Here is a 12,764-nt window from a genome sequence, read left to right on the forward strand (position 1 = left end):
CTTTCCTGGAACTTGCTTTGTAGACCAGGCTGGCCTCGAACTCACAGAGATCCGCCTGTCTCTGCCTCCCAAGTTCTGGGATTAAACGTGTATGCCACCACTGCCCGGCAGAACAAAACTTTTATAATATATTTTACTATTTTTTTAATTTCTCTGTTTTTGCTTTCAAATAAAGGCATACACCAGTGAATGCATCTTAGAATAGCTTTATTACATGGAGCCATAAAAGAGTTGTGTTTGGAGGATAAATGGCAAGTGAACTTGGGATGCTTCAAAAAAAAAAGGGTGGCTCTCTGACATTCTTGTGACTGTCACATCCTGTTTCCTCTTGCAGCGCCCCATGCTGGAGTCAGTCCTGCAGAATACTATCACCAGATGGCCCTGCTCGCAGGCCAGCGTAGCCCCTATGCAGACATCCTCCCCTCGGCTGCCACCGCCGCCGGCGCAGGGGCCATCCACATGGAGTACATTCATGCCATGGACAGTAAGTGACAAGGCTGGCTGATGGAGTCCTGGGAGAGTACCAAATGCCAGCTAGGTAATGGAGAGAAGGCTGCAAAGGTTAGGTGATGGGTTACATTTTCAGTTCCACAGATGGGGCCAGCCTGAGATGACCTGTTGCTTCCTGGTGAACCAAGATATGCATGGAATTGCTGTTTAGTAGCTATACCAGAAATATAACTGCTCAGCAGATTACCCTGCTCTGTTTCTTGTGATATGAAAATAAAGGAACAGATTTGATACCTGGATAGACTTTGCATGCCCACTCTATGGTATCATGGATTTTATCCTTTAGAAATTAGGCATTTAAAAAAAAAATCAAGAAACCCTAAGATATGATTTATTTCCACTCACATATCATTATATTTAAAAACTGCGTTTCATGAAGACCCTTTGCAGCTGCTAAGAACATGGAAGGTTCATTTACACAAAGGGGGAAAAAAAGAAACCCAGAAACATTTCCAAATTCTAGTACATGGCAGTGAAGGAAACTAGGATCATGTGATGTGTGTGTCACTTGAGGGGTGCCCAGAGGCACATTAGGATTCCTTTGGTTCACAATGGGCCTATAATGGCTTTTTAGAGCACCTCGGAGCTCTCATCTCTGACAAGGACCTGCTCAGTGGATGTCCTTTTGCAGGGTCTTGAAGAGTGAAGCTAAAGCCCCCCCCCCCACAGGGAAGCCTGGTTTTTCTATCAGTGGTGCTTAACCCATGTGTTTCCAGCTAGAACCTATCTGGAGTCATCCTTGTCGGGGGTGCTTTTGTGACCCTAAGCTTCAGAGTTAGGAAAGAGGATAGTTGGTCCACACAGGGATAAAAATTGACAGTCTGAGTCTACTCATCACCTAGGACCACGTTGGTGTACCCCAAAGGAGTATGGCCTGGTGCTGGCCTCTATCACACAGCTTGTTACCACACACAAAGTAAAAGAACTGTGTTGCACCCTCTGTGGGGTTTTGTTGTTAGGCTCAGTGGCATAAAGAGCTTAACTTTCAGATTCATCATAACCACATTTCAATTAGTGATTGTTGGCGGGGCGGGGGGAGCAGTTCACTGTTATTATGCAAATTAGTTATTTGAAAATCTGCAAATAAAGAATTAAAATAAGACAGACTCCTTGGAAGGTCAGCCTGCATTACTTTCCCTGTTTGATAAGAATATGTTTAGTCAGGCAGCGGTGGGTTTTTTTTATATAAATAAAGGATGAAGCTACCCTTTTACTTTGTAAAAACTAATTAAAGGAATTTTAATTTGCCAGAGTATATGGTAAATTGACTGTCATTAAGTAGGAATTTAGATGTCCTATCATTCATCACATGAAAAGAAAGCTCCTCTTTCTTTGTCAGAAATTTTTATTAGAATGGAGAAACAAAAACAATTAACAGAAACTAGGTTGGCACTCCCTGTGCCGGAGCCGTAAGAAACCAGCCTCTGTGCCTGGGCTTATAGCTCAGTGATAGCTTTTTCACCTAGCACGTATAAGGCTTTGGGTCCAGTTCCTACCTCTGCGATATATAAATAGGGCTCTGGTTGCAGTGGCAAAGCACATGGTATGACTCATGAGGGGTGACTTTTCGACATGGAAGCTAGAATATTTAGTGTAACACATTAGACTAATCAGGTGTGTTCATAGCTCTAATAGTTGAAGGAACCTTGAGCCTGTAATTCCTGTAAGGAGCATCCTAGGGATGAGCAGAGGGCAAGAACCACTGAAGTCCATGCTATCCATATGAACAGAAAGGGACTTAAACCAGTGCTGTTCTCAGAGAGGAGAACAGTGAGGACATTTTATAGCCAGGCCTTTTGTGACCTGAAGAGTTTGATGGAAAGGTTTTGCCAGGCCTCTGGACCCTGACTTTGAACGATGTATGGTAGATACAAGGCTTTTTATGTTTCATGGTATCAGATCACGTTATCTCTTGTATCACTGCTAGTCAGTGAGGGCTCCATTTAGAAAGCTGGGGTCAGTCCCGAGCATCCCCACCAAAAACAGAATGTGGCAGGGATGAAGAATGTCTAGCTTATCTTCTTCCTTCTAACTCTCGAGTCCTAAGGAAAATAGTTTTTGTGAAAGGTTATGTGAAGAGTGACAATAAATCTGGTCTGTCATTCAAATTGTCTAGAAAAGACAGGTATTTCTCCATTAAAACCTTATATGATGAAATTAGCGTATTGCAGTGAGTAAATGTAAAATAGTTACATTCAAGACAGAGGGCATAATAGAAATGAGATGTTCCTTAGATACTAGAAGCATATACAGAGCTGGGTTTACTATTCTGTGCTCAGAAGCCCTAAGTCAGCTGGTAATGAAGCTGTTCTAAATGACTGAACCTATTTTCAATGTGTCTCGAAAGAACTAAGAAGGCACCATGCTTGTCATTCAGAGTGTTGGAACAGCGTTACATATGGATGTTGCTACCACTTTGTGTCTGGTGGTGAGATTTAACTGTAAAGCCTTTCATAGTCATCTATTCTGTTTCATTAAATTACCTCAGAGCATGGTGGATTGTTGTCTTGTATGTGGCCTATCTCTCAGGTCTCTTGTGGTGATACAAACTTTTAGTTTAGCAAGGGGGATTGTCAGTTCAAGGCTGGTGGGAACCCCCCCAACATATATTGCACGCACGCACGCATTGTGAGGGCGGGGTGGGGGGCAGGGAGACAGGGACTATTCCATCTGTGTTGAAGAAAATATTCCCATTGAATTTTCTGGAGGTCAATTGACTTGTCATTTTTTCTTTAAAGATTTATCTACTACCTTAATTTTCTGAGTAAGGCCAGATTGCCACGCCCATGCTGTGAAACATAAAATCTTTTTGTATTTAAAATTATTAGTCATTGATTTGCTTCTCACCTGGCAGGATTACCTTCTCGCTCTCTCATTAAGCTTTAGTTTTATGACTCTAACTTGTAAATTGATCTTCCAAAAGCAAACATGGACCAGTGCGTGGCATTCTCTGCTGCTATATGGCCTAAGACTTGGATCTTGAGAGCTAACAAATTTGAACGCAAATCATGTTTAATTGTAACCCCTCAGTTAGAAACCACTGTATTAAGTGGGCACGTGTTTAAATTGAGTTACTGACCTCTAGATTAAGGTCATCAGAGGGCTTTTCTTGAAGTCTAAAATCTGTTAGTTCTTTAATGGGGAAAAGTCCATTTCAATATCCTTAGGGATATCAAGCTTTGTTAAATGCATGCACAGTTTATGCCTCCCACCTTGGAAAGCACCATCATCAACAACATGGAATATATATGCTGAGATGAGAAGGCTTTTAGGGTAGGAACCCTCCATTTTCACACCCCTGAGTCCAAGGCTCTATATGGTGGGACTGCACTGTGCACTCGAGGGGTTTGATAGTATTCTGGCCTCTTCCTGCTAGATGTCCATAGTGCCCTGAACTATGACAACCAGATGTTGTCAAATGCTTTATGGAGTACAAAACCATCCCAGTTTGGTACCACTGGTTAGGGCAATTCTTTGTACACTGTTTTAGTGGTGCTGTACGTTTGCCGGGGAACGTTTAGCTGCTGGAGCCACAGAGAAAGGCAGGCATAACTACACCAACTTCTTTATTTTAGCATGCTTTAATTCAGTTTTTGTCATTCAACTCATTGCCTTAAAATGGTGTGTGTTAGAGTGGAGAGGGCATTGTGTTGCAACTGTGGGAACCTCTGTCTTTGTCGCTTGTGGTGAATTAATGATGGGAGTATCTAAGCAGCTGTCAGATTCATAAATCATTAGAAATGAGAAGGATAACACATAAAAGTCTCTCCCTTTTGTTGAGCAATTTATCATTTTGCCTGCACATTAATAAACAGCTCTCCTCTGAGGTAAACCCCTGGAAGATAAATATTTTGCTCTAATTTCCTCAATTGTAGCCAGTAGATCCCAAGGGGGAGGGGAGATACTTGTCACCCCAAGTTGCCAGCTTCTGTCCCTCTCCTTTTGCACTGAGAAGTGGTAGTCAATAGCGTATAGATTCTGGCTGTAGGTAATCAAGTTCTGTTTTGTTTTTGTAACAGGCACCAGGTTTCCTAGCCCCAGGCTGTCAGCTAGGCCCAGCCGAAAGCGCACACTGTCCATATCGCCGCTGTCAGATCATAGCTTCGACCTTCAGACCATGATAAGAACATCTCCTAACTCCTTGGTCACAATTCTCAATAATTCCCGTAGCAGCTCTTCAGCAAGTGGTTCCTATGGGCACTTATCGGCAAGTGCAATCAGGTATGTATTTTCCTGAGTCCATTATGTGTCTTTATAATAAAATGTCAGTGCTCAAATGAGCCAGTAACCCATTTGCAGCGCCCGTGGTTTGAGAGAAGGAAAGAGCCACCAGGCTGCTGCATCCATACCAGGATTCAGGTTAAATACGACAACAATGGGCCAAAATTAATAGGTTTGTATGCATCAGTCATTAGTTCTTATATGGCAGTTAATTCAGTTATGATGCAATCTACTTCTTAGAGACAGAAAATTTCAGATCTTTTTATCCAGGTCTTCTGTTGCAAAGAGTTCTGCGGAATAAAACCCAGCCTGTGTCCAAAAGAGGAACAAAAACAGACAGACTTACAACTTTCAATGGAAGAGGGGGCAGTGAGAATGAAAGAATTCAAAGCAATGCTTTTAGTTCAGCGGAAAACAAATGCGGATGATTTGGGGGGCACGTGCTGGGCCAATCACTAGTGAGCTAACAAGAATTCATTATACTTTTCCAGCTTACTTGTAAAGATAAAAACTTAGACCATCATTTCTGTACAGTGAAGTAACTTTAACACGCCCTTGCATGAATGTAAGAATTGTAAAAATGGTTATTATAAAAAATACTTCTTATGGCTAATGATCAAATTTGGACTGTTATCACTGAATACAAAAAGAACACAGAAAAACCATGTTAAGCCGGGCGGTGGTGGCGCACGCCTTTAATCCCAGCACTCGGGAGGCAGAGCCAGGCGGATCTCTGTGAGTTCGAGGCCAGCCTGGGCTACCAAGTGAGTCCCAGGAAAGGCGCAAAGCTACACAGAGAAACCCTGTCTCGAAAAACCAAAAAAAAAAAAAAAAAACCATGTTAAGAATTGTGAGGTATCCACACTACTCCTGTCAGCCAACCACTTTGTTTGAACTGTGCTAATTATAAATAATACAGGCAGAATTAAACAGTCTTCTAATGGTTAGTTAAATAATCCTGGTTATGATCCTTAGCTCTCCTTTCCACTGCAATTTTCACCCTGGTCTAAGCATTCACTTACCAGTAATCTTTGAATTATAGTTTTGCACACTGTGGGTGATTCCTCGCTTTGAGAGGGCAGACTAGTGAGGCTGGCATGATGACAGGGTACTTGGGAGGTGAAGACAGGCATCAGGAATTCAAGGCCAGCTTCTGATATAAGTGACTTGACCAATGTGGGCTATTTGACATCCTGTCAAAACAAACAAACAAAACCCCCAAGAAAACACAATAAATAAATGGAACATAAAACCTAATGACTGTTTTCATGAACCTTGCTCTTAATAAGAAAGAATGTACTTTAGTTTTTATGAATGGGCAAGAACTCTAGTTATTAGTTGAGCTTTTCATGGTGACTTTACATGTTTAGGAAACTTCAACAGTTCAGAAAAAATACACGTAAACAATAGTGCTGTCTCCATATTTATTAAGAATAACTGATACCATTGTTCCACTAGAACATTTTCCAGTGCAGTTTTGATTCTTTTCTAGTTCAATTATCAGCAATTCTCATTGACAGGCAAATTAGCATTATTATTATTATTATTAATTTTTTTTTTTTTTTTTTTTTTTTTGGTTTTTTCGAGACAGGGTTTCTCTGTGTAGCTTTGCGCCTTTCCTGGAACTCACTTGGTAGCCCAGGCTGGCCTCGAACTCACAGAGATCCGCCTGGCTCTGCCTCCCGAGTGCTGGGATTAAAGGCGTGCGCCACCACCGCCCGGCAAATTAGCATTATTATTATAAATCATGATTCTCATTTTCTGCTGTTCTTTTTTACATGGCCAATGAAAAGTGGGAAGAGGATGAAACAAACACCTGCTTCTGTGACTGTAGTCAGGACATAGTGTGGGGTCTAGGGTGTCTCAAGGTCAGCCAATGTAATCAATAGATAGAGTGGGGTCTGGGGTAGCTTAGGGTCAGCCAATGTTATCAGTAGATAGAGTGGGGTCTGCAGTGTCTCAGGGTCAGCCAATGTTATCAATAGATAGAGTGGAGTCTGCAGTGTCTCAGGGTCAGCCAGTGTGGTCACAGGTGTAGGCTTCTAGCATCTGTCTGTAGTCAAATCCCAGCTTTGGCCCTAATCTGCATATTTAACAGATGTAGGTAAAACATCCAGTGGGTTGTTTTTTCTTTCTTTTGTTCTTTTTTTTTTCTGAGACAGTGTTTCTCTCTGTACTTTTGGTGCCTGTCCTTTATCTCGCTCTGTAGATCAGGCTGGCCTCGAACTTACAGAGATCTTCCTGGCTCTGCCTCCCAAGTGCTGGGATTAAAGGCATGTGCCATCACTGCCGGCTATAGTGGGTTGTTTTATTAAAGGTGATATGGATCCACAGGGGGACAGAAATTCTTCCCCACTGAGTAAAATTAAAAAAGAAATGACCCTGAATGGTACTTCTAAATGACACCATTGGTGATGTTTCAGCTTGTTAATCTCCAACCCAAGGCAGGTTGGTCTTCTCCTGGCTTGTGTTCTTAGGTCATCTGCTACCATAAATTATATCTGAATTAGCTGATATTTTGTAGTTGTGTGACTTGACTAAAACTTCCACATAGAAATGTAGCATACAAATGGTATTCACACGGATCACTTTGTCGCTTTTGTGGGAAGGTGGCGTGCTGGACATTGAACTCAGGACCTTGGGTGTGCTAGGCAGGTGCTCTACCACGGAGCTACATCTCTAGCCCCAGAATTACTTGGTGAACAATTCTTTTTTCTTCTCTCAATTATCCCCACTTGCTTGCTTTATTCTTTACAGTGTCTTAGGATGCAGCTTAGAATATGCACATAAATGTCCACAGTAATGTCATTTATTCTTACTTAGCATCTTCGTGACATCTTACAATTGCTCAGAGAAGCAGGTACCCCACTTCAGAGACGGTTGGTATTCCAACTTGAAATAATCATTTCATTAAAAGTGGAAGAAGAGATTCACTTTAAAGACCAGTGAGGTCTCAAAAGATCCTGTGAAAGTCACATGACTGAAGTCCATCACATATTCGTTTTCTTTCTTGCCTTTGAGTATTTTCATGTTCTCCTCTCAGGGGGTATCTTAGTCTTTGATATGCATCCATGGTATGTTAAGATAATACGTCCCTTTCTTTCCATAGAAGGTAATCCAGTATGTGATGAGCTGCCATGTACTGTTAGAATGCAGTAATTATACTAATGGACAGTATCATCTCCAGTAGCCAGAGATACTTTGGTGCATTGTTTTCCCTAAATAAACAAACCAACTCAGCAATAATCAATGAGTAATAGGACCACAGAATGGCAGGGAAAGGAAAGAAGCATGTGGACACCCTGAGGCCAGGTACCTTTCTTAAGAGTGAACAGTACAAGAGAAACTGAGCAGGAAGTACATTTGCTCTCTGTGTTGAACCAGATAAGAGGGTAGGCACACGGAAGGAGGAAGCTGGTTAGTACCACCAGCATTCCAGCCGCCTGCTTATGCCTTTACCCCCAAACACACCTGACTGTCACACTGGGACCTACTTCACTGTTTATGTGGTCAGTGCAAAGGGTAATTGTGCCATTGTAAGTTTGTAAGGCTACAGTTACATAATAAAGCAGTCACTTGGATTTCTGTTGCTATCCATTTTCCTGGAGTAGAAAGAGAATCAGAACTCTATCACATCCCTGCCTCACCTTTGTCCCCTCCCATTGACACGGCACCACTCATAGTTATTGAATGAATAAATTAAGGAGTCCTCCCCTCCATGAACCATTAGAATACCCTTCATCCTGTTTTATTGAATAATTATGGTTTTTCAGAAGTTAAGATCTATTTGGATGTTATTCTACACCCCCACAGATTGATACATCATATATAGTAGAGAAAAAGAAGATGATTCAAAATAAAAGGGTTAAAACAGCAAATGTCTGTCCTGTTAGTGTATTGTTTTTGTATTTTTAAAATAGTTACTTAGTAATTCAGACTCCTTTAAAATATCATATAAAACAAATATACTTAAAGCAAAAGCATGTTGGCATATTAAACCATAGTACTTGGGTCTGTCAGACTAGGTATGTATCCCAAGTCTTTTTTTTTTTATCTTATAGCTGCTGTATGAACTCAAAAAATTTCACACATAAAGTATTTCATTTAAAGAAGTTGTAAGTACTTTATCATTTGAAGGTTTCCACTGAAGACCACAGCATCAAACAGCCTGTGGTCCTCAAGCCACAGTTAAACATAACATTGTAAATAGCTCATTATTCATATTAGATTTAAAGGTTTGTTTAGCTAATACCTCTGCCCCCACATATTAAGCCATCATAGGAAGAGAAGACATTTCAAGTGATCCTTCTTTTGCCAAATGTAAATGGAATGGAGAAATGATTAGGAAACGCATTCCCAGTACACCAGGCTTAGTTTTTTCACTATCAGTTTAGTGCTCAAATGAAGATGGTTTCCTCTCTTTAGTGGTTTAAGATCTGGCATGGTTAGGAAAATCATGTCAATGAAAATGTTATTTCTTCTTCTACCTCACAAATCGCCCACTTGAATGCCAAGATCTCCAACTTCACAGTCATTGCAGGTTTTTCTATTGTCTGTACAGACAAGCTCAGCCTGGCGACTCTTGTGCCCTCTGCCCTCTCTTGTACACCATCATTCTTCCCTGGTGGAAGAACCCTGTGGAATGAGGATGCATTTGCCAGGTCCATCAATGCTGCCTGACGGGAGGTAGGAACCAGTGCGGTTCCCCAGCTCTCTGGCTCTCTACTGCTGATGAGAGCAAATGTCTTGCTTACACTGGAGAAGTGCGTGCGCGCGCACACACACACACACACACACGGATTAAAAAATATGGTAAATAGATGCCTATAATTCCAGTATATTTTAGAATCTTTGATCCCATCCTCTAAAAATTATGAAGTGTCCATTTTTCCTCCTTAGTAAAGTTGTTAATAGTATCTTTTTAAAAGATAATCTTTTTGAATTATTCATTCTCTAAACACTTGAATGAGTTTAACTACTGGCTAGATGTGTAGGCTGCAGAATGAGTGAGTGAGATCCTCAGCTTCGTGGAACTTACAGGAAGAAAAGCCTCCAAACAGAGATGAACAAAAGAGCAGATGGTTGAATGAACTTGCTTGGATGCTGGTCATTACTGTAGAGAAAGTAGCCCAGGTGCCAGGAAGCTAAGATCTGTAAGATAATGGGAGTGACCACAGGAGGAGCTTTCTGACTGCCTAAGAAGAAAGTTGAGCATATAGACCCCAAGATGGGAGGAGCAGGGCATCTGGAGAGCTGGCACTGGACCAGAGAACTAGAAGACAGTTAGATATGGGCAATTGGGGCACAAGTTTGGGGACATAGAGCTAGATTATACAATGTCTGTGACCAATGTCATAAGAACAATGGGACTCTTGGGACACTCTGAGAGGTTGCTTAACTCTCTGGCTGCGGAGACATGCTCAGAGGGGTCGGTGGACGGTCAAAGGAGAATAACCACCACGTATCAGACTGGTGGCTCCTTCCATCTTCCTCCTGTTCACCAGGTTGTGTTTCCTTTTAGAAATCTTCCAGTGGCCAAAGCTTAGCTGAAACAATATTGGGAAATACCACTCACATTGGAGAAGTAATAATAGCTGACGCTGCTCATATGAACGTGGGCTTTCTCACCATGTGTATGTGCTCATTTACTGCTTTGAAGGTTATCAGCAGCTCCCACTGTGGAGCATGGCGCTGCTGTTCCTGTTCATGGCTGCTTGGCTGCAAGTACCTTCTTAGTTTTCCACAGCACCTTCACAACAGAAAGCCTAATGCACATTCTCCAAGGCTACTCAGAGTATACATACCAGAACATAAAAGTTAGGACACATTCATTTTGAGTGTGCGGGTCTGTACCTCCCTGTGCTTTCCTGCTGAGGCTTAGCTGGATTTTCCAATAAATGTGCCTGGAGAATTTTTATGGATGGCAGTAGAAGTTTTTATTTTGTTTACTCTCAAGTATAAACACATGGGTGCGTACGTATACCTATATGTGTACACATAGAATGAATAGAAGCTGTGAGACCATTCTCTGCAAAACTGGGAAGAATTGTTCTTTGAATAGCAGCTGTTGTATAGTAAATTTCAGAGCTATGACAAGAAGTGAATGACCTTCTTAGCACAGAACCCACAGCATGACTAGGAAGTTGGGTGTGATTAGACTGCAGTTTTGCCTCGTGTTACCTCAGTGCTACCTCACTTAACATACAAGATGGGTTCATGAGCAAAAGATTTTGGAGAGGCAGAAGCCAGAAAGCAAGCACAGCAGCCCCTGGTTTCTTCTGCCTTTAGAGATCTGGACTTATTCCTCCATCCTAATTTATAGGAGTACTCTGTAATATGATCAAATGAGTTTCTTTTCACAAAGTTTTAACCTGAGCTGAGTGTGGTGGAGCACATCTTTTAATCCTAGCACTCTGAGTTGTCCAGCCTGATCTACATAAAGAACTTCAGGCCAGCCAGGACCTACATAGTGAAACCCTGTCTCAAAATAAACAGACCCACTTCAAATCTGAAAGTTAATTGCCATGGCAATTTAGAAAATATATGTCTATTGGGAGTCACTAAGAAGAGTACAGCTTACATTTAAAGCAAGGCATTTCCTTGGAATCTAGAGGAGTCACCTATTGTTTACACAGCCCACTGGACTTCAGAGCTGTGCCTGTCTGGCCTGCTCTGTCTTTTACCATCCGCTGCAGAGCTGTTAGGTAACTTAGTTCTCTCATTAGACACTTGCCTGAGCATCTCTGTTCAGCCCACTCCAGATCATTGAGGGATTTCAGAGATGAACTCAGAAGCCTAAGAGGCTCTCTGCTGCTTCAGTGTAGATCAAAGCTGGGGAGGACTTAGCTGCCTAACTACCCATAAACCCCAGGTTTGTTGTGGTTTGACACAAGGAAGAAAAAAAAATTAACACCTCCGGCTACGGGAAATTCTGTGGTTACTATTAAAAAAAAAAAAAAAACAGTTATCTTTAGGGAAAATACTGCTTTTTAAAAGTTAACACACAAATAAGTTTCAATATAATACTTTGTGTGACTGTAATGGATTCCAGCTTTTACCTTTGCATGTCTGGTGGCTGGGTAATGTGGCCTCTTGTTTTCATTTTTAATGTAAAAATGATCCGCTCTTCCAGTGTAAAGGACTGCATCAATCCAAACCATGTTGCTTTATTGATAGCACAATTATTATGGAATCTAGCATCACTCTTCTTACCTCCCACCATACATGAAATTCCTGAAAAATTGAAAGACACATTATAGGATCTTCTTGTAAGCTCTTTCAGTGGGGTTTTCAATGTGATTTGAATACAGTGACTTTGAAATGCCTGGTGTATATGGTGTCTGCTTGGAGTTTTCAGAGGAAGACTTTTTCTTAATATGGCTTTGTTTAAGTTATGGTATCCTGAGGGTGCTAGGCAGAATAATGGCCCCCAAAGATACTCACATCCTAATACCCTGAAACCTGTGAATAAGTTACCTTATATGTAGATGTGGTCAAGCTGCAGATCTTGATTTCATTTTGAATTATCTGTGTCATGAATTTAATAACCAGGGCCCTGTGAGTGAAGAGTTAGAGTCAGTCAGAAGAGAGACTACAGCAGGATGGTGACGAGCCAAGACTTTGAGCAGCCTCTAAAAGCAGTGGAAGGGGTAGGAGCCCAGAGCTTTATGCTTTACTTTAGAGGGAAAGGGATCAGGGTAGGGAACACAGCAAGTGCCAGCATACAGGGTGGCCACCTCTGTACCCAGAGGCCAGAACTTCATAGAGCAGCACTCCGCTTTCTATGGCCCTGCCTCTTAGACTTGATCATAGGCGTGGGCTCCCAGGCTCCCTCTCAAGAGCTCAGAAGGCTCTCTGCACACCTTTCTCACCATGAGAGTACACATAGAGGCATCATTTGATAGATAGTATGTGTGGCCTCTTCTGGATGTAGCTGCCATGCCCAGTCTTTCTTGGCCCATTTTCTGCTTTTTCCTTAAGAACTCAACCTGAGAACTCCATAGACAGTGTTCTGAGCAACACTGACTGTGAAA

General features: G+C 41.8%; 1 protein-coding gene across 2 annotated transcripts in view; it reads left to right on the forward strand.

The window, feature by feature from the left end:
• The window catches only part of Gli3 (GLI family zinc finger 3), a 265,800-nt gene that overhangs the window by 179,214 nt on the left and 73,822 nt on the right, over positions 1–12,764 (forward strand). For both annotated transcript variants that reach the window (XM_076572945.1, XM_015998713.3), the window contains 2 exons: positions 335–484; positions 4,530–4,731. In XM_076572945.1, coding sequence (XP_076429060.1) covers positions 335–484; positions 4,530–4,731 — 352 coding nt within the window. The remainder of the gene's footprint in view (positions 1–334; positions 485–4,529; positions 4,732–12,764) is intronic.

The sequence above is a fragment of the Peromyscus maniculatus genome, chromosome 5 (genome assembly GCF_049852395.1).
Source record: "Peromyscus maniculatus bairdii isolate BWxNUB_F1_BW_parent chromosome 5, HU_Pman_BW_mat_3.1, whole genome shotgun sequence".
Classification (NCBI taxonomy): domain Eukaryota; kingdom Metazoa; phylum Chordata; class Mammalia; order Rodentia; family Cricetidae; genus Peromyscus; species Peromyscus maniculatus.